The sequence below is a fragment of the Triturus cristatus genome, chromosome 3_1, assembly GCF_964204655.1.
Source record: "Triturus cristatus chromosome 3_1, aTriCri1.1, whole genome shotgun sequence".
NCBI classification, from domain to species: Eukaryota; Metazoa; Chordata; class Amphibia; order Caudata; family Salamandridae; genus Triturus; species Triturus cristatus.
The window spans coordinates 1,035,405,558-1,035,428,771 of NC_140583.1; the positions used below are offsets into that span (position 1 = coordinate 1,035,405,558).

At 43.9% G+C, this 23,214-nt stretch overlaps 1 protein-coding gene across 6 annotated transcripts in view; it reads right to left on the bottom strand.

Moving 5' to 3' along the window:
- The window catches only part of RAB3GAP1 (RAB3 GTPase activating protein catalytic subunit 1), a 673,051-nt gene that overhangs the window by 354,504 nt on the left and 295,333 nt on the right, over window positions 1-23,214 (bottom strand). For all 6 annotated transcript variants that reach the window (XM_085645769.1, XM_085645771.1, XM_085645770.1 and 3 more), the window contains 4 exons: window positions 17,592-17,673; window positions 14,926-14,994; window positions 1,569-1,642; window positions 1,219-1,311 (listed from right to left, as the gene is read on the bottom strand). In XM_085645769.1, the coding sequence (XP_085501895.1) occupies window positions 1,219-1,311; window positions 1,569-1,642; window positions 14,926-14,994; window positions 17,592-17,673 (318 nt within the window). The remainder of the gene's footprint in view (window positions 1-1,218; window positions 1,312-1,568; window positions 1,643-14,925; window positions 14,995-17,591; window positions 17,674-23,214) is intronic.

Here is a 23,214-nt window from a genome sequence, read left to right on the forward strand (position 1 = left end):
TGAGGTCTTAGATCAACTTGCCCCGCTCAAACTTAAAACGCAAAAAAATGTCCCCTCCAAATCATGGTTTACCTCTGACCTTAACAAGGAAAGACGCTCACTTAGACTTGCCGAAAGAACATGGCGACAACACCCTTCTCCCTCCCATCTGGCCCTCCTTAGAACCGCTAGATCCACCTACAAAATACACATTTTCTCTGAAAAAGCATCTTTCTTTCGCTTGCAACTCTTCCGCGCCAAAAACAGACCCAGAGAACTGTTCAATATCGTGAGAAACCAATCCACCACTGCACCCCATAACCTGACGGCCTCCACAAGCAAATGTGAAGAAATTGCTAACTTTTTCTCCGAAAAAATCGCCAAGATTGATCTATCCTTCCATGTAAACCAGCTCCCTCCCTCACCCAAATGTCCTTTGAATACTACTCTAACACCACACTCACCCCTGATCCCACCCCCTATCTCTATCCCCTCGCCTCTCACACTTCTACAGCCCCACTCCTCTCCACCCTACTTCCCTCTTTTCCTATCCTAATTTTTCCCCTCCATCGCCTTCTCACATACCCTATCCCTCCATGCGCTATTTTGTCCAATGAACCTACCCTTTTGCTCCTTTTACTGTTATTATCTGTATGTGCTCAACTGAATCTTTTAGTCCTCCATGTATAACTGCCTCACTATTTAACAATTTGCTCCGTTTTGTCCTAAATAATTTGTATGCAAATGTAAAGCGCTCTGATACCCCCGGGTGGAGCTAGTGCTATATAAAACTTCCAAAATAAATAAAATAAATAAATAAACAAACAACATCATACATATCAAGAGTTTCCCTCTATTTTCTATATCACCTGGAACATCCCTCTGAACACCACTTCCCTTGTGGGCGTTTAAACATCTATAATTTTATAAATATATTACACACAGTAACAGATCAACATCAACCATTTGAATAGCTCTTTGTACAAACAGCTCTTCCTTGACACTTCTAACACGGGTTACTATTACCATTTGAAGGCTATTTATTTCATGAATGTCAAAAGGATGAAAGGCAAGTCAGTAACACAGTGAATTAAATTGGAGAGCCATATATTACACATGGAAGCAGCAGGCTCATTGACCCACTTACTGCTTTTCTTGTCTAGATAACTGAAAGAACTGTATGGATACAAACTTCCCTAAACACTACAACTAAAACTAGGAAAGAAAGGGCAGCCTCACCTTTTGCATTCTCCTCAAACGCAGGCCGTCCCAGAATTTCATCAGTCGACTCTTTTCGCCGGCACAATTTGAAAAATTCTGTTAAAAAATCACCTTAAAAAATAAAGGAAAAAAGTCTGATATTCAAGAAATCCATGGATAAAGCAATGTAAGACGTTTCCAGGTCAATATTAGTGCATATGCAAATGTGCTCAAGCTGAAGTATGTGAGGAAAAATAGGAAAAGGAATTAGTGGACAGTGTTATGTATAGACAGGCTTTCCAGGCTATAAAATTGTGGAGCTACAGCCACAAAATATTGGCAAAAATGACCGAAAACAAAATCAAGAATTTAAAGAAAAGTTTTTTTACCCAATAAGCATTGTGGATTATCAGCTTTTCTGAGTCTGACAGACCAATGGGGAGCCTGAATGGGATCTAAATCTCTGAAAAGAACAGAAAGCAATGCATATTACTTAGTGGTCAAATGTAAAGCAACAACATTAAAATAACAGAATATTTCAATTGATCCTAATTGAGATATAAAAAATCATGAAAAATAATGTTATTACATAATTTCATAATCATATTTTGCAAGCCACTATTTAGATATTGTGATTGGACAAGAGAAATCATTACAAATATTAGTAAGCATCCTGCAAAAGACTTAAAGCTACTGGTAAGACACCATTGCCATGAGTGTTACCCAACTTCTGCCCCTCCCCACTCATCCACTGCGGAAACAGGTCGGGATCCAAATGAAAACCACAATACAACCACAATACACAAATGGATACAGATCCAGGTCAGAAACCTACACTTTCTATCTATGGCCCTCAAGAAAACAGCCCCATTGTTCTCAATCTGCGAGGGCATATAGTGTTTGTGTGCCCCTGGACAAAGTATCACTTTAAAGCCGTAGTAGCCATCAACAAAGTGCTTGGTTTTTCCCAGCAAAAAGGAAAACCTCTATTGAGGTGCAAAATGTTTGTTCAACATCACAAAAATAGTGCCTAGCATAATAAAACAGCAGAATATACCTCCAAAGACAGTTGTTGTGAAAAATACGAAGCACACAGCACTGGTAAAGGGAACCAAAATTAGCCGCCATTGAGGGTGCAATATATCAAATGAGGTACAGAAACTTGGTGTCAAAGGAGCACAAACCAGGATCGATGGTGTGAGCACCATGAGCAGCGGGAAGAGGGTGGTGAGGTTACTGGGGTACCCAAGATCCTCAGGGTTGGATGGGCAACTGGCAGGTGCCGTGAGGCGGCATGACATTGCTAGTGTCACTGGAAGGCAGCAAAAGAGTATCAAGATTTTTTCCATCCTTCATCACAAGTGAAGAAAGATCCCACGGAGAAAGGGAATAGAGAAACTATCATGAACAACTTAAAGTAGAATCAAACATACAAAAGGTAATGGGAGGGATGTTTGCAATAAGTCTAACCACTGGCAATCGCTCGGTGTAGCATTCCAACGCATCGTTCTTTTGCCCACCATGTCACCACAGTTTGGACCCAGCCATATCTAAATCAGTCTTGACCTAGCGCCAGTAGGAACAGTCCAGTCTGAAACGCCAGGCTAGGCCCTCCCTGAACCGGAACACGAGCAACTTAAGACCGGTTTCGCCCTGATAGGGGTTCATCAGACTGATGTAGCTTGGTTCCAGTGGCACAGAAATCACAAGAACCACATCGGGGCATACACTTGCCACTTAGGGACATACAACTTAAGAGAGTGTCAAAAAAATGATGGGGACCCTGGAGATCATTCTCCACAATTTGGAGAATACCACTGTGGCAGTTGTAGCTATCTTGGAGTAAATGTAGGAAACGGTCAAGGTGGTAAACTATGTGGAGTGAGGCAAGTGAATTGACAGATTTCTGAGGCAAACCACTGTGGTGCTGCTGACCCTTGACGGCTGGGTAGAAGAGTTAGGGGATGTGATGAGTACACAATATCAGAGTCTTGAGATTCCCTGCCAAACCTTTGAATATTATTTAGTAGCCAGCAAGAGCAACCATGGTTTTATCTTATCAGTTATTAAGGCTACACAAAGGACAGAGAAACACAGCCCACCTGAGAGATGTGACAAAAGATAATACGTATATCCTCAGGTGGAGAATGCACCCTCCTTCATCAAAAAAAGTAAACATTAGTAATACAGACTCACACATGGGCAAACTAGCGACTGACTCTCCAAAACAGTATGGGTGGCCTTGGAGTGATGGGGAGGCTTACGGGTGTTCTTGGGACCTTTTCGAGTGGTACGGAAAGGGATAGGGAGGTTCTTCTCTTTCATCTTTTCCCTCTTCCTTTTTTCTATCCTGATTAATAATAATTAATACCTACCCATAAAGATCTTGCTCCATACTCCCTTCATTTTTCATTTTGATTTTCTACATGCATTCCTAATGGAGGAACATGGTAGGACTCTGAAAATGATTGAGGTCTGTTACAGAAAATTATGAAGAGCATATGCTTAAATATACTGGTGAGAGGATGTGCTAAAAGCCTCACTATTAGAGGCCTTTTGACATGTGCAAGAAATACTTTTGGGGCTCTAAATTCCACATTCTGTGTCATAGAATCAGTATACATGGACCTTTAAAAGTGATCTTGCAATGCATTGCCACTGTAGTAAATTTAGCATTCAGGTGGGAAGAATGTGCTGTGAAGATGGACACAAAAAGCGTCTGAACCCTTCAAAATTCTAGTTTGTGATTATTCGCCAATATGTTCCAAGGCCATTGCCATCCTAAACATTTCTAAAGATATTTCTAAAGAGGTTAACTGAGTTTCTGGGTGGGAATAGGTGAGGCAAAAATGCAAATTTCATGAAATTGTGGCAAGAGAAGTATTTCGCATGGGGAAACACCACATTGGAAATAAGGTTGCAGAACTACTACTAAGAATATTCTGGAATACCAAAAAAAGTCAGATAACAACTACAAAAGTTGGGGGGGGGGGGGGGGGGGGGAAGATGCCAAATTTTTTCAACAGTGTTCTGCAAATCATATCTTTCAGAGTTATAAAGTGTTTCATAATTAAAGAATGGGTTCATGAAAATGAGCAGGTCATTTCAAGTCTGGGTAATGTACTTTTAGACATTTTTACCACTGTGGTACCAAAATACTTGAATTTATTAATGCTGGTTGCTCTATATGAGGGTTAATTAATTTCAAAAATGGAAGTTCAAGTACCCTTCATATCCCTGTTTGGGAAGGCATGTGTTAATTACCAGGTAAACATTTATTTGTGGCATGTAGTGCTGTAGACTTGTTTTTGTTCAAAGAAGTCTTTTCAAGTCACGAGGTGTGGTGACTCCACCTATTGTAGGTGATGCGCATGGGCATCTTGTCCATAATTAGATTGTTTTTCACACCTGAAAGGCGAAGATGTAGATGGAGCATTGAGATACAGAAAAAATAACTAAACGAAATAGAGCATTAAGGTAAGAGTATCTGCAACGGACCCCGGGCGGCTGGAAAGAAGGGGGTGGGCACATGTGAATCTACAGCACTACATGCCACAAACAGATGCTTACAGGGTAACATTTTATGTTCATGGCATGTGTAGCTGTGGATACGCATTCTGTGCATAGACTGTAATGCAGTCCTTCCCAAAAGTGGGGGCTTAGCACAAGAATATTGCAGAAGACTGAAACAGTGTGTGAGACAGCCTGGCCAGCTCTAGCTTGCAGTCTAGCCAGGACATCCACACAGTAATGTTTAGTAAATGTGTGAGAAGCGGATCAAGTAGCTGCTTTACACAGATCAGCTAACAGTATATTCTCTGAGAAAGCCATAGAAGTCCCTTTCTTGCGATTGGAATCGGTTCTAAAAGGGACAGGTAGGGACCTTCTAGCTTTAGCATAACAACTTTGAATACACTTGACAAGCCAACAAGCAATTCCTGGTTTGGAAATGGTATGCTCCTTGTGTGCCTTGGAGGACGACATGAAGAGTTGGATCTTCCAAAAGAGTTTTGTTCTCTCCACATAATACATTAACACCCTTTTGACATACAGCGTATGCAAGGCACATTCAGCTACAGAGTCTGGATGTGGACAGAAAACTGGCAACTTAATCGTTTGTTTGAGATAAAAACTGGGAACCAACTTGGGGAGAAATTTGCGGTTGGTTCTGCGGACCGCCCTATCTGGATGAACTTGGAAGAAAGGCTGAGAGAGTGTACGTCACTGACTCGCCTAAGGGAAGTAAAGGCTAGAAGGAAAGCTACCTTCCAAGAAAGGAACTGAAGCAGGCAAAAGTAAAGGGGCTCAAAATGAGGACCGTGAGCATAGTTAAGACTATGCTGAGATTCCACACCGAAGCGGGCAAGTAAACCCTTTTAAACCTTTCCAAGAAGGCCTTAATGACTGGTACTTTGAAGAGCAAGGTGTGGTACCTATTATGTAGGTAAGCAGCTACAGCAGCCAAATGCAAGCGAATGGAGGTATAGGCAAGGCCTGACTGTTGAAGGTGGAGGAAGTAATAGGCAATGTACCACCAGTGAAAGAGGATTTATGTGTTTTGGAAGGCAATAATGTACAAAACCTTTCTTTTTGGCTGTGCAGTAGACCCTGGTAGGAGGCCGGCGTGCTTCACGATGAATTGGCATACATTCCTCCGATAGGTTGAGATAACCAAACTCTAAGACCACAGGAGCCAGATAACAAGTCTACGCTGCTGAGGTTTGGGGTGCCAGAGTTCCTTGGTCCGCGTGAGAAGGTCCGGCCTGTTGGGATCTTCTTGTGAGTATCTAGGGAGTTCCAACAGAGTGCAGTACCAAGGCTGGCACGCTCCAATTTGGGCTACTAGGATGAGGGTAATAAATGTCTGCCTAAGCTTGCGAACTACGAACGGTAGGAGTGGGAGAGGCGGAAAAGCATAGGTAAATATTCCTGACTGGTTCATCCATAGTGCATTGCACATGGACCGCAGATGTGGTAACCTGGTGGTGAAGTCTGGACACACTGTTTTCAGCGGTGTAGGACAGTGCCCCTTTTTGACATGGTTACCCCCACTTATTGCCTGGTATTTAATGCAATTTTGACTGAAGTGCAATGGGTTCCTGCTAACCAGTTCCAGTACTCTTTCCCTAAAACAAGGTAACTGTTCAAATGTATCTCAATTGATAAGACCTTTGGCAAGACATTTAGCACCTCTGTAAGTCCCTAGTAAATGGTACCTATGGTACCTAGGGCATGGATACTAAAGAGGGTCCCTAAGGGCAGTAGCATGTATTGTGCCACCCTAAGGGACCCACCACCAAACTCATGCAGACTGCCATTGCAGGATGAGTGAAATGGTGCACACAAAACTGAAAACACAACATGGTAAAATACCCTCTTTGCAATGCCCTCAGACACTGCTTGCAATATTTGCAAATCAGCCCTGCAGCAGGCCTTACAGCCCGAAGGCCGGGTGTATTATTTTACATGTGAGGACATATCTGCATGCGCAGATATGCACTTGTGCTGTCTAGTTCAATTACAAGATAGTATAAATAAAAAGGGAAGCCATCTTAAGTATATGTTCTGGGCACTGGTCACTACAAGTTCCCCAGCTACATGGTGGCTTTACTGAAACCTATGGTGTTTGGTATCAAACACCTGGTCTTAATAAATCTGTACAGATGCCAGTTGAGGATTTATTAACACATGCCCCCAGAGGGCGCCTTAGAGGTGCCCCTGAAAACCTACCAGCCCTTTAGTGTACTGGATAATTGGTATCCACCAGCCTGCCACTGCAGACAAGTTTCTGACCCCTGCAGGTGACATCCAGCGCACTCAGAGGTCAGAAACAATGCCTGCTCCAGCAAGAGATGTTTACATCTCCCCCAGCAAGATGGCTAGTGATTTAACACATCAAGGCCAGGGGCTTCAAACCCAGGCTTTCCACAGACCTGGGAGATGCCACTCCTTGCCCTAAGGCCCATTTGTCACCAAGACAGATGAGAAATTAGCTATGCAAGTAGGCATGTTGCACCAGCAGGCTAGTCACACCACCAAGGTGGTCTGCCTGATGTGCTCCATGAAGGAAGGATTCTACCATTTTGATTGAATTCGGAACTCTGGGACAAGGATATGCCCACTCCCCACAGGAAGTGGTCATATAAGGGGTGTAGTGACCACAAGGGTAAGAAGCCCATTGGCTACTACCCTTCACTCAGTCAGTATTTAAGTGGCCCCCAGATACCAGGAACTCAGATTTGACTGACTGCAAAAGAAGGACAAAGAAGAGCAGAAGAACTTGAGAACAGAGGACTAGCTGTGGGCTTTTTTGCCAAATACTGCCTGCCTGCTACTGTCAATCGCCCAGACCCGACTTGTCCTGCAGCCGTGCATATTCCAAAAGCCTCGGAATGCCACCAGCACTTCGCCAGCCAGCCAGCATCTCCACTGAAGTGGAGAAGCCACTTTCCTGCAGCCACCGACCACAATGTTTGGTACACCAATCTGTTGACCACCAGGTCAACCTACACAGCAGCCACCCAGGAAGAGGTCGCCTTGGTTCAGGTGGTCTGATCCATCTCCCCACCAAGTTTGGAGATGCCAGGATCCCCAGGAGCAAAACTAGACCAATACAGAGGTACCAGAGACTGTTGCGAGCACCAAGGCCTGTTTGCATTCCGTCCGAACACCACCACTCCCAAAACCGAACTGCACGTCAAGGGACTCCACTAGAGTCTAGCTCCACGCCAGAAGTCGTCTCGCTGTTTTTCTCTCCCTCTTCTGCAGGTGCACTAAGAACCATCGGAGTCTCAAACTCGACTACCCGCCAGACGAAATATCTATGCCCTTGACATCAAAAACTTGCCTAACATCAGGCCCTTATCAGACCTCCCATGACGCAATACTCTTTTTTTCTGTCACAGAATCTTCTGATGCCATAAACTCCCCCCAACGACCATGTATCTCCCAGCACCATGGGCCTGCTGCCACCGCAGACTCTACTAAAACAAGATGGACAAAAACAATATGAATTTAAAAGTGGTATCTAAACTGATTTTATTTTATCATGCACAACATGGCTTTATTCAGTCCTTCAACAAACCAAATGATAAAATAAAGAAAATCTACAATGCAACAGTAAATTTATTAAACAGATTGTTCAGTTCGAACTACCTAGAAACATCCCCAATCAACAACAGTTCTCAACAATAACATACCCAGGGAGCAATGCCAAAGTAAATAAGTGAAAAACCAATCAAGTGAGAAACATCTTTTATGGGATCTGCTCCAAACATTTAGTTAATTAATGGGATCTGCTTTCATAGCCACTCATCGCTGCATCAAGTCCCAAGGTCTAGGGGGACTACATCGCCCAACCTGTCTTGCTAAACTGGCACCCGGCTGCCTTGTCACCTGAAGGCGGCAGGAGGCGCTTTAAATCCGGCCGCGGGCTCCCGCAGCGTGGGACCCGCTTTCATCGCCACTCATCGCTGCATCAAGTCCCAAGGTCTAGGGGTACTACATTGCCCAACCTGCCTTGCCAAACCATCACCCGGCCGCCTTGTCACCTGAAAGCGCCAGGAGGCGCTTTAAATCCAGCCGTGGGCTCCTGCAGCGCGGGATGCGCACGGGCGTGCCCGGGCTGCGCCAGGAAGAGGCAGGGTCAACCCTCTGTTACTTGCTTTGCGATTGTTCTATCGGACCTATAAGGTACTGTTTTTCATGCCAATGACAATTTACTCATATCACTATGTTAATCATTTATCTACTGACATCGCTTTTGTTACTTATTTTGGCTGTAGGCTAAAGTTGCAAGTAGTATTAATTTTGTTTACCGAGGCATGTTTTGGTTGTATGCAAACTATTTTACTTGTCTCTGTCACATGCACTTTATCCCCGGTATTCCTATACATTGTTGTCTCCGTTGTACAAAACTCTACTTGATCCAATGGGGAAAAGGAAAGCAGCAGACTGGGGGGGGGGGGGTTTCGAGTGGCAGCGATCCAAATGTGGCCAGCGCATTGCCCCTCAATTCCACCACCACACCCCATAAGGTTGTCCCGTTAATCCCTGACATGTTTACAAGGCCTATCTTGAAGGATCAGCAAGCGTCTGCTCACGATAGTAACAATTCTCCTTTATTAAGCTCCCGTTCACCAACAATAAGTGCCATTGAACCTGCCATCATATGTTCAAATAGATTTTTACCCCTAATGGAAATCCCAGAGGAACCCAGTGACCAGCAGTGTTCTAAGGGGTCTGAAGGCGAACTCTCCAAATGTGACAATATAATCAGTAGGGGTATGTGTTCATGCAAAGACTTGTTTAGGGGACAGATAGCCGATCTAAAAGCTCAGACCAAGCAACTTATAGAGGAAGTCAGTCTACTTAAGGGTACGATCGACACACTTTCCACAGCACTAAAATTATGCACTAGTACAATCCTTCCAGCTATCAAAGCCCCGACCCGGGTCCAAGCTTGCAGAATGAGTAACATCACTAAGAGGAACCTACGCAGTCTAAACATTGAAACCAAAGCCAATGGGCAATTTGCAACATTCAACAAACAACCGACTTGTGGCTCAAAAAGTATGCAGTATTCCGCTACCAATGTAAAGGCAGTGAACAGTTACCATAGCATGCATAATGTGGATAATAGAAAATAAACCCATAATTTTTCCCATCTCAACGACCAGCCCAGGATAATTCCATCTGACAGGGCGAGCCACTATGTTAAATCCTTGTCCCGTACCTCTAAATGTCAAATTTTCCTGACTAATGTTCCAAAACCCTCACCCAGCTTAATTAAGGAAGATGAGCAATCTCTGATTAATAAATGTACTCAGTGGTTGAGACATGTGCGTAAGTGCAGATCCATAATCAGGAAGAAGGTATCTTCTGCTACTAGATACCCATCTATGGGTAATAACCCTGATTATGTGCGTCTTACCCTTGCCTCTTCATTGCTGGTAGAAAAACTGGTGGCTTTTGATTTAAGAACATCCCACATGATACACACAAATATTAGGATGAAACTTAACCCCCCCGACTCTGTTTCCACCCAATCATCTAATGCCCCAGGGCTAAGTCACATTGGGGATTCATCTCTACAAAACATAAATTGATGTTTAATAAACTTTTGCCCCTCACCCAGACTCCCAGTAGCCCCTCAATCAGGGGCAGTTGATAGTCACCGCATAGGGTTACCCCCCCAGTGTTGGCTATGTCAGGACCGACTTTGTAGTTGAACCCCCCCAGGGCCTCAACATCATCACAGGTTGACCAACCCTGTCCCACAGGCAACCATGCTACAGTTCCAGCTATTGCCAATTTGGGTAAAGATATAGAGGCTAGCTTGGGTAACTCAGTAGGTAATCAAGATACATCTCTTATGACACTAGCCTACTGGAACATAGCGGGGCTGTCCTCCAAGACACCATCACTGAACTGGTCAAACTTTATAGATAAACAAGATATTATAGCGTTTCAAGAGACCTGGGAGCTTACTCCAGTCTACCATCCTGGTTATTTAAACTTCTCAAAACCAGGAATCGGTGAACGAAAAGGCAGACCCTCAGGAGGGCTAACAATTTGGGTAAGACATAGCTCCTCTTGCAAGATCGTAGAAAAGGAGACTGACAACACAGACATTATGGCACTACTCATTTGCCCCAGATACCCCCCTAACCTACTTATTGTTAACGTATATGCCAGGGGTGTAGCGGGAGGCAATCACCGATCTTAACAGCTTTTTAGACAGAATGAATGAAGGGAACAATGTAGTCATAGCAGATGATTTTAACACTACATTTGAGCCTCTGGACTCTGAGGATAGCAACCTTAGTGCAGACGAAGATGCTCAGAGGGGTATTCCCCAACTGGCGATACCATCAATTAAAAAGTGGACCGAGGCAGCGCTCCAACTAAAAGCATTCAGCTTAGAAAGGGGAGTTAGGGCAGCCAATGGACATACACCCTCTGATCGCTTAGGATCCCATACATACAGTTATGGCCTGAGAAGCAGTCATATTGACTACATCCTTATTAACATAGAGAACTGGCCATCTCTCATGGATATGGAGGTCTGTGTGAGGAACAAATGCGACCATAATCCATTGTTGCAAACACTTAAGGTAACCGGCCACATAACATCCCTGCCCAGAGCCAACGTGATTGAGACTGCTGATGCTATAATAAGTAACGACATGAGGAGGATTAAATGGTCTCGGATTGTCGAAAAAGAAAGATACCTTGAAAAAATGAAAGAAGAGGTGATGAGCACATTAGATGGTCTACAAAAATTTAATTATCAGGGGAAAATTAACCTTAATATCACCCAAATCAATGAGACCATGTTCGGAAAGATTAGGTCCTTCTTTGTCAAACCTCTCAAAACGTCAAAGAGACCTTTACTTAAACATGACCATTGGTACAATAAGGCCTGTAAGGAAGCATATAAGCAGCTATCTCGGGAAATTAAAACCAAAGACAAGGCTAAGTTTAAATAGCACATAAACAGTATAAATCTATGCAAATAGCAGCAAAAAAGGAATGGGATGAACAACGGTGGTTAGAACTTTGACAGATTAGCAAAATGAGAAATATGCAATCCTTCTGGCAGCTGGTAAAGTGGGGCAGAGGAAGACAAGGTAATACCCCCCAAAACTATATAGCACCTGACCAATGGGTCTCTCCTTCTTTGAGAAACAATTTGCAGTTGGAGAGAATGCACCCCTCTTCCAAGTACCAAGCACCGATACTTTGGTAACATTTACTATAAGTGAAGTGGAAAACACTATGAACTCAGCACCAAGGGGAAGTGCCCTGGCCCCGATTGTATCCTGGCAGACCTATTTTTATCTGATAAGTATACATGATCCTTGCCAACGCGATAGCCAGTGGAGCTTCTATTCCAGACTCTTGGCGAGGAGCCAAAATTGTACCTATATTCAAAAAGGGAGCTCGCTCTAGCCCCAGCAATTATAGGCCAATCAGCCTAATCGATTCCACCCAAAAGATTAAGGCCAGACTTGTGCTGAACAGAATCTAGATTTGGATAGCAGAGAACATATCCCCACTTCAAGCAGGCTTTAGGGCCCTTGTAAGTACAATTGACCAATGGTTTTATTTTGTTTCAATCTACTGGCGTGTTGTACAACTAGCGGGCGGTACCATCTATGCAGCCTTTGTAGACCCCAAAGCTGCATTCGATACGGTCCCGAGAAACAAGCTCTGGGCCGAATTGAAAGATTTAGGGTTACCTTTAGAGCTCCTACAGCTTGTAGTTAAACTGCACAAATTCAATTATGCACAGGTTCGCTGGGGTTCGCAAGGAAACATCACCCCCAGGTTCCCAATCCTTAAAGGGGCGCGACAAGGGTGCGTTCTGGCTCCCACCCTGTTTTCATTGTTTAAAAACGGGGTGGTTAATTATTTTTGAGAATTCTCCACCAACGCACCCTCAGTTGCAGGCAAAAAGGTCCCAATACTTATGTTCCCTGATGATACCCTAATTCTATCAAAAACACAAGTTGGGTTGCAGCGAGCATTAATCCGCTTTGAGTCATTCTGTAAGGCACACGAGTTAGTGGTAAATGTGGACAAAACTAAATTCATGGTACTGCACAAACAAAGTAATTAAGTCAAGGGTTGTTATGAATGAGGAACTTTTGGAACAAATAGATATATTCACCTATCTTGGAATAACTGTTGGCCATAAACTAGACTTGAAACCCCAGATAGAAATGATGGCGCTTAAGCACTCCTAGCTTGCAGGAGCACTTTTGAAAGAACACAGGCTCTCCCTGACCAAGCCGGTTGGACCTGTACTTAAGATATACAACTCCAAGGTTATGGCCTCCACTCTCTATGTTGCGGAACTCTGGGGATTTGAAAACCTGTCCCCATTAGTCCTGGCTCAAAACAGATTTGTGAGAGGTCTAACTGGCCTTCCCCAAAGCACTCCACTCACACCCCTATATTTTGATTGGGGGTGCAACACCCTGGCAGAGGTTGCTAGGTTTAGACCATTGGCCTATTGGAGAAGACTATGGTCCACTCCGGAGCTAGCCCTCTATGCCCAAGCACTTAAAGACATTAGAGATGCTGATAACTCTCACAAGATCAGCAGGTTACAGCGGGTGAAAAGCTCTCTAGTGAACATGGGCATGGGGCACCTGTGGGATGACATGGAGAATAACACATTTCCCCCTAAAAAAGTTTTCAAAGAAGCATATTGAGCTATGATTAGAGCTGACAATCTGTGTTCTTCTAGCTCATCATCACTGACCAGTATCTTCCTGGAACACAAGTCGGAACCTTTGTATGAAGACTTCTGGGACTTCATAACTAAGCCCACTGACAGGAAACGTTTCTTTCAGTTTAGGACAGGTACTTTACCGATTCAAGATTTCACCAAAACCTGGCACCACTCTCAAGACAGTAAATGCACATACTGCCAGAATGTGGACGAGACAATTTCTCACATTTTACTTAAACTTAAACCAATTTGCTTGAATATGGGCTCCAGGTCGTGCTACTGCACTGCGAATACTAAAGACAAGCACACAGGAGGCAATCGTGATTGCCCTAGTGAAGTTTCTTGGATGGGTGTGGAGAATCCGACAAGATCGAAAGCAAGTAGACTGCAACAGTGATTATTTATAATCACTGTCTTCTACTTTGCTTCTTCTGCCCTGGCATGTATTATACCCCTCAGCCAGCATTGGGATCCATGGTTTTAGAATTTTAGATGTAATGAAAGATAATTTCTTTTAGCCACCGTCAACGGCTTGTACCGTTTTTAAAAAAAATGTAACCCAAAAAATGTTTGTGTAAGTCTTTTTAAATTAAAAACAAATTCACTTGTCTTTTATCATGTATTACTATTTTGTCACGTACTGTCATTGTTAAGTTTTGGATACTATGTATATATTTTTTTTTCCCTTCTTTTTTTGTGATGTTATATATTTATTGTCTTTCATGATCAGTATGATCTAAATAAAGACTTAACAAATCTGAATCTGAATCTATGGAAAGCAAAACACTAATTTCTGGTATTCCAGTGCAACTAAACTGCAGCTTTTAAAAATATTTTATTTTGGTTTTAGATACCAAAACACAAAATAAGTAAAACTGCAGCTCTAAACATTATACATTGTCATTTGGCTTTTACATGATTTGCTAAGAATTGATATGGTTCACACTTGCTAGGATGTCACTGGTCAATTATCCCTCTTGACATCGCTCTACCACTTAGAGACCCCAAGTCATGATCTGCCAAATATGACGAGGTCATGCCTCAGCCTCTTGGTGCTATCACTATACCAGTAGTAGTGTTTCCTTTTCTTAACCACACTGGTGAAAGCTAAGGCTAGATCAATATTATGAGTGTGTCCAAATTTGAAGCTTCAAAATTTTCACCTTCATAACCCTCTCCCATGACATCAGGCCTTTCAAACGAAGCTTTCTTCATTAATAACCATACAGTTAACACTTAGCTCTGCCAATAGGACTCAATCCCAATCAGCAGCATCACTTCAGAACATGCATTAAACTCAGCACTGCCAAACCTCAACAATTGTATATAGAGCATCCACTGTTGTAGAAGTACTGGCACTCAAACCTAAGGTTTTAATTTTCAGAAAAAAACACAACATGCACTCCAATATAAAATGCATAACTCATGGGGCATCAATAACTTATCAAGCAGTGACAAAGTTATCAAAAAAAGAAATTCAGACTACTAAGTAGTCAAATACGTACGAATAGACATCGTTGTCGACAATGATACCTTCTGTAAGACAGGGCCACGTAGCGGCTAAATGAAGTTCACTGAAAGAGAAGAAAATCATGTAAAATATATTTGCCTATACAAAAGATATACATTTTACTTTAAGAATGTACTTCAGAATTATCGGGAAAGATGCACGTCTCGGGCCTTATGGCAGTATAATAATTTGTAAACAAAACAATATTACAAAGATTTTTACTTGAATTAGAAAATACATTTTCAACTCTTTTTTGAGCAATTTGTAGGATTTGGCTGCCCAAAAGTCTGGTGAGATGGATTTCTACACACTGAGGGATGCTTTGCCACAAGGATTGCTTAAATGTTTACAACTTCTTAAAGGCTGGCGATTCAAGGAGAAGAGTAGTGAGAGCTCTGGAGTTTAGGTTCCCAGAGTGCACTGCCATGTGTGTGGTTAGGTATGATAAAGTCTACTTTGAAGAAAAATTAGGGAGATAACAATTGGTGAGAAAAGAGCAAACGTTGAAGACTATGGCCAAGCTGGCAGCTGAATACAGTGTGATTAGAATTATTTTTGGAATTTTATGAGCACTAGGGGCTGAGCTACCTCTGGAATGAAAGGTTTAATTTATAGCTAGAGGCTGAGTTGAAAATGCACCTCTTTGGCTAGTCAGGCAAATTGTACCTGTATACGAACATTCTTATCCAAGATGAAGCCAAGAAACTTAGCACATTCTGCAAGAGAGGTGCTGCAGTCTAATACCATGACTGTGCTCAGCCAAACTAGGAAAAGATAAGTACATTAAGGAGAACAGATCAGGACAGGGACTCTTGGCGAGGGTATGCGGAATGGCGTCTGGTGTACTGTGCGATGCTTGAGGAATATTGAAATAAGGGCAGCTTGTGCCTCACATCATTGTCGTACCACATGAAGGCAATGCCATCAAATAGGACATTTAATGCATACTACTCATTTCAGGGAGTGGATAAGGTTGCTGCACCTTGGGTGGACAGTTGAACAATGAAAAATGAACAATATCCTGAATGTTTTTCATTGTTCAACTGTCTGAAGTAGTACAGAGTTTGTGGTTGTGGTTGAGGATATTTACATACCTAAAGTGTAAAGTTGTTTAACTTTAGATTTGTTATTTGATTTTTTTTAGTGGTGTCTCGAACATGCTGAATAACAGTTGATGTGCATACTGAGCAGGCAAAATTGTACATCAAATGCAAAAAGAAATGGATATGCAGTAATGGACACTGCCATCTTGTCTGCAGCAATATGTATAAGATTCAAAATGTGTGCCATATATTTTTGTTGGAGAGACAATTTTATAAATTAATAAAGAGATACCTGTGAAACAGAAAAAGAAGGACAGATCAGGAGGAACTCAATTTTGAGTGGGTTTTAGTTTAAGATGATGCGTCATCTTTGCTTGAATATCATTCAGCACTTGTGTCTTAACACTTCATCTCCGTGGGTCAGCAATTAATATTATCAGTATAGAAATGGCTAGAGATGTTAGATTAATTTAGGATGGAGGCATGATGTTCCATGGAAATATTGAAGAACATGGGGGAAAGAATATAGCCTTGCGGAACATCTTATAGCACAGCAGGGTTGGAGAGATCTAGCTAATTTGTGTTGCTGATGGATACCCAGGTCTGGTGGCAAACAACTGTCAGCTGTGCCATTTCAACCTCAGGAGAATGAAGTGATTAACCATGTCAAAGGATGCTGAAGGGTCAAGAAAGATGAGGAGGCAGGAGTCTCCTTTTTCCACATGTGCAGTAATTAATCGGCTATCTTCAAGGTTAAGGTCTAAGTGCTGCAAACTCACCCGTAGCACTGATTTCACTCATCCTTGAGGTTGCTTTCTTAATAAAAGAATATGCACTTAGTTTCCACACATAGCTTTGAGACTGACTAGGGTGGGTAAATTGCAAAGTGGGTGGAAGCTGTTCAAATCCACTGTATACACCATGGGCTTTTTAAGTAACTGTGAAACCTGCCCAACTTTTATGTTGTCCATAACTGTTTTGTGGGCCAGGAAATAATTAGGAAGCTTTAAAGAGTAAGATCTCATACAGAGGCTGATCACTTTAAGAAGTGAAGTTGGGATGAGTTCTGAGAAACAGAAGGTTAGTTGGGTCTTTATCTTTGGAAGTTGTTTCTAAGAAATGACTTCTCTGAAGGCTTACCATGACGCCTTACATGTTTTAATTATGTTGTTGATGTCATGGATCCTTGGAAGGAGAGTGCTCTATCCTTTTCACATTCTCTAAAAGGAAGGCTGGGGAATGCCTGGATATTGGATATTGAAATTATGGATTTTGCTTTGGGGGACAAAGGATTGTTTCACAAATTCAAATGATTGTTAGGACAGTTCTTACCTTCACCTATCTCCTTTTTATGTGGGCAGGTTTGGCTTCACACAAATGCTTCTTGTTTTTGTGTCTTTAGTGTATTTCAATTTGATTCATACTTATCAAGTGAACTTAATTAACATGAACAACATTATTGAGGGCACAATCATGTGCAGTAAAACAGAGAAAAGATCCATAACTATCTACACTTTTAAAGTAGCCGTTTAGGTCAGATTTAAACTTTAAAATTGTTAAGCTAAAAGCAGCACATAATTCATTTTGAATAAATAGTATTTCTAAAAAAAACCCTCACCTAATAGGATCTTCACATGCACCGAATGGCAATTTCCCAATCTCTAATCCTCCAACTTCACCTCCAACAAGGGCATCTAGATCTAAGGAAAAACACATTGGAAAAACCATTTTAAAGCGATTCAGAGTCTTAAGATGGAGGCCATAACTTTCCTTCAGGCTGTGGCTAGCAAGGCATGTTTAACCTCATGGATCTGCAGAACCTCTGCATGAAATATACATAAATGGTGAACCTTAATTTCTCCAAAACTAGTGAACATATTTACACCAAATCACAAACAAGCACTTTTTCTTGACCAAGATGTAGCTTTTGTCCAAATTTGGTGTTATTCTGTTCAGCCGTTTTTGTGGTATTGCTGTTCAATTTTCCTATAGAAAAATTGCAAGGAGAAAACATGTTTTGGGCATTCCACCTTTTCTCTCCTCCTACTTGGAGTGTCACCCCAAACTTTCCAGGGAGAAGCGGAGGTGGAGACTTTTTTTTTTAAAGACACTTTCGTAAAATTTGTTAAACGGTGCCAAAATTATTACCAAATCGATAAATTGTCTCTGAAAAAACTCCAACTACCCGGTGGCAAGTGGGATGGAAGTCTGGGGATGGGTGTGTGGGGGTGTGTGGTGTGTATGTGTCACCACTAGGTAGTTATAGTTAGGTATGCTTTTCCATAGAGTGTTTTTTAGTTTGCTAATAACTTTGGCCTTGTTTGACAAATCTTCACAAGACTTTCCAAAAAAGATTTATCCACCTCAGCTCTTTTCTGGAAAGATTCTGAGTGATTAGTCAAGCGGGGCAAGAAAAAAGGGGGTTCACAAAACGTAAAATCTCCATTTATTTTCCATAGACTTCTTCAAGACTGGCTACAGCAAAAACGGCTGAACGCCATTATACCAAATTTGGCACAAAGCTAGATCTTGGCCCGCAGAATGTGCTCTTTGTGATTTGGTATAAATAAGTTTAGTAGTTTATGAGAAATTAAGGGTAAAAAATAATTGCATATCTAAACGGTTGGGTCCACGGGAGGCTGGAGAGATTTAAAAATGGAGTGTTTGGATTGGCTCAGCAGGTTTTTTTTTCCTTCAGCCATCTCGCTCCTGAACCAGCGCTAGGATTGGTGCAAGCAACATGAGAAAATTGTTGCTGGCAGCTATTACAGTACTAGGGATCTTTGTCATAAGTCCTGAAATGGGAAAACAAATAGTATAAGGCGGCAGGGTAGAGACCCCACCATGCACCATGGTGGGACCTAAAGGTAACTGGCCAGAGAAAGAAGAAAAAACAGCAAAACAGGCCACGATCACATGAGACTCTTGCAGGGTTGGGGGGGGGGGGGGGGGGGGGGTTATGGCAGCCGGGCCACATTCATAAACTATAAGCCCCGAGGAGCCCACCTGTATTCTGTATAGCTGTATTCATAATGGGGAGGGGGATTGCGTAGACCCACCTCCCCAAGCCTCCAGAGATCCCATTCTGGGGCCAAAAACAATGTTTTTAGGGAGGGGGCACGCAGCCCCCTCCCCGAGCCATCAGAAGCCTTGACAAGCCCACCCCTGGGGCCAAACATTGTTTATGGTGAGGGGGACATGCAGCCCCCCTCCCCTAGCCATCAGAGGCCCCGGGAAGCCCACCTCCATGGCCAAACATTCTGTATGAGGAGGGACGGCCACGTGGCATGCAGCCCCCCTCCCCAAGTCTTAATAGGCCTTGAATCCCATTCAAATTGGGCTGGACTCCCTTCCCCGAGCCTTCCTAGTCCCTGGCAACCCCACCCCGCAGGCTGAATCTCATTTAAAAGAAGGCTCATGAAGGGGTGGGGGCCCTATGGCCTTCTTCTCTAGGGAACGGGTGGGTGCCCCAGTGCCCACCTGAGGCACCACAAACAATACAATGGGGGCTGAGGGGGAGCTCCAAGGCCTCCGCAGCCACAACCGTCTGCCCGCATGGTATGGGAGCCGGCACTGCTCTGGCGTGCACGGAGTAGCTATCTATTCTTGCATAGCAGACTTGCATGTTTGCTTCCATCTGGAGGGAGATTTAAAAAAGAGCAAACATATGTTTCCCTACCCGCGCTTTAGTGGCCGGAAAACTACTGTGTCTTGGGGGGGGGGGGGGGGGCTCCCCGGGACGCAGTAGCAGAGCAGGCGCACGGGGAGGGGGATGGGATCCCAACGGCTTTAAAAGCTCAAGAAGGGGGAGCGGTGGCGCATGCCCCAATTCCCTTTTAATTACTATCAGGGCCCGGAGGATAGGGTCCCTGGTGCCGTTTTAAGCTCGGGAGGAGAGGGCCATGCAGGCTCACTCCCCTGTTATTTTAATTTCAGACCTGAGGTATGGGGTCCCTGGGGCTTGATTAGGCTCCAGGAGGGGAATCGTGCACCCCCTTCCTTTATTTATTTTCTCTGCCCCAGGGGTTGGGGTCCCTGTGGCCTTTTTAGACTTGGGGAAGTGGGCAGCGCGGACCCCTCCCCTTTTCAATGCAATTCAACCCAGGGGATGGAATCCCCAGGGACTATTTGGGACCTCCTCCCCAAAACAAATAAAAACATCACCCCCTGGGCCTTGGCCCATCCAAAGGGGTTTTTGTTGAAAAAAAGCATGAAGCATGCACTTTTAAAAAAAAATATTTAATGTTTTCCCCGGATTTGCAAATCCTCTGTGAATCCACAGCAAAGTTAAAAAAAAAAAAAACACGTTGGGACCCCACCACCCGGTCTAGGGGATCAGGGCATCCCTATTCTGTGCCCTATGTCTTTCTTTTGCATTTTATTATGACTCTGGACTGCATCCTGAGTCCTAAGATGGCAGCAACCACTTGCTGGTCGATGTGGTGGCAGCCAATCAGATCTCAGTAGGAGATCTCTTGGCTCTGCGGCATGAAATATACAGAGCTTTTGAGCATTAATTGCTCAAAAACTACTGAACAGATTTACACCAAATCACAAAGAGCACTCTTTCTGGACCAAGATCTAGCTTTCTGCCAAATTTGCCTATTTCTCAGGCCCCGCTTGACGGATCACCCCAAAACTTCCCATGTGCAAACTAGCCAAAAAGAAGCACTTTTTTTGCAAGTTTAGTGGAGATTCGTCAAATGGCACCAATGTTATTAGAAACAAAAAAATGCATTTCCTATGGAAACATGGTCCTAACTATCCGAACTATAACTACCCAGGTGCGACTGCTGGGGGGGGGGGGGAGAGGGTTGCTTTGCGCAAGACTATTTTAAAAATCCCCCTGGAGGAGAGCTAGGATTACAGGTCAGTATTCATTCCTTCTTTGGGGGGGGATCTTCATATATATAGTCCTTGCGGTGCCTGTGGGCGCAGTTTACTGCTACTTCGACTTGCCACTTAAAACTACTTGTCAAGCCTTAAACTACCCTTTCACTACATGTAACTCACCCCTAAGGTAGGCCTTATGTAGCCCTAAGGGTAGGGTGCAATGTAAATAAGAGGTATGTACTTTTATGTTTTGCATTTCCAGGTGATGACTAAATTCGTTTTTCACTACTGTGAGACCCACTTCTCACATGGGTTAGCATTGGGAATTTCCCCATCCACTTTTAAGTGGTATTTCCTGATCATAAAGGAATAGCTGATTCGGTATAAGCACTGGGTCTCTGACCACTAAAATCATACAATACTGGACTCGTAACTGAAGCCCTGCCAGAAGAATAGCTGTGCTGCATAAATGACAACTGGGCGGCTAATCTGGAATGGCCGTTTTTCTGCTTGTTGCCCTGCTGTTCTATGACTTTGCTGTAGGAGAGCTGGACTCTGCCTACCCTCCAAGTCTGCTCCAAGGGCTTGTTGGCTTGCCTCCTGTTGCTTGAGACTGAGCGATATCAAAGTCTCTACCGCAGCTCCTTTGCCTGGCTCACTGGAAGTGGCCCTGATACTTGCAACACAGACTTCAATTGCATCTCCTATCTGCATGTAGCAGAACCAGTGCATCAACTCTGCTGCAGAAGTAAACACGGAGCATCACATCAGAACCAGCGCTTTGCCTCCAGAGATCGATGCATCAGACAGAGTTCGCCGCCGCTTCAGTTGGGAGAGACTGACGCATCCCCTCAACAGCGTGGAAAAAACCAGGTGCATCACTTGGCGCCTCTCGAGTCCGGCACCCATCTACGGAACCAACACATCGCCCTAAGTGCACTGTGAAAATCGTCGCATCCTCGACACGCGGGACCTGCATCAACGCATCTTGCTGTTACGATCAGGAAAGGTACTTTGTTCACAGAGGCCTGCGTGGGTCCTGGAGCTGGCCTGCGCATCATTGCGATTGGCAGGAACTTTCACTTTACCCTATTCCAGCACGACCTCAAGTAACCCCTAAAGCGCTATTTACTTTTGAGTGCTATTTTTCACTTATACTTTTGAAATTCAATCTCTCAATTCTATACATTGGATTTTTGTCGTTTTGATCATAAGGTAACCTATTTTTCTACACCTGTGTGGAGTCTTTTTGTGGTGTATTCATTGTGTTACTGTGCACAGATACTTAAACATTGCCTCTTTAGATAAGCCTGACTGCTCTGTCCCAAGCTACCAGAGGGTGAGCACAGGCTATCTTTTTGTGTATACTTAGCTTACTCTGGCTAGAGTGGTGATTCCTGCTTGACCTGGGTGCATACCTCAGCCAACCAAGAATTCAAAGTCTAACGAACAAGTTACTTACCTTCGATAACGCTTTTTCTGGTGGATACAGTATCTGCCTGTGGATTCCTCACCTTGTGAATATCTCCTGCGCCAGCATTCCACTGAACTTTTTTCCCCAGCTCTCTACGCCGACGTGGACAGCAGTCCCACTCCCGGAGGAGTGTCCCCACCTTCCTATACCAAAAAGTCTTGCAAGACAGAGCGCGCAAATTGGCCCTTCCTCCTCATCTCAGCGTCTAAGCAAATTTTCCTCAGAACCAGAGGAATCAAGGGTATGGGAGGAAACGCGTAAAGGAGTTGTGAGCTCCAACTCAACTGAAACGCATCCCCCAACGCCCCCTGCATTGGAAACTGGAGACTGCAGAATGATAGGCAATGCGCATTCTCGCGGGTGGCAAATAGGTCTATCCGAGGAGACCCCCACGTCCGAAAGACGTGACGAACCACCTCCGGATGAAGCCTCCACTCGTGGTAGACGGAGAACTGCCTACTGAGACTGTCCGCACATACGTTCAGCACCCCGGCCAGATGATTCGCCATCAAGCAAATCCGATGATCCTGAACCCAGGACCAGAGCCGTAACGCTTCCCTGCAGAGACGATACGACCCTACTCCTCCTTGCTTGTTGACATACCACATCGCGGTAGTGTTGTCCGTCAGGACTTGAACCGACTGACCGGGAAGGGAGGAAGGCCTTGAGCGCCAAACGTACCACCCGTAATTCCAGAAGGTTGATGTGAAGCAACCTTTCCTCCGGAGACCAAAGACCCTTGATCTCCAGATCCCCCAGATGAGCACCCCACCCCAGGGTGGAGGCATCCGCTATCACTGCGGCCACCGATGGAGGTAGATGGAAGAGCTTTCCTTGAGACAGATTGCCCTCCACGCTCCACCAAGACAGATCCGCTGCAGCTTCTCTGGAGATCCTGATCGACTCCCTGAGATCTCCACTGTGCTGATACCAC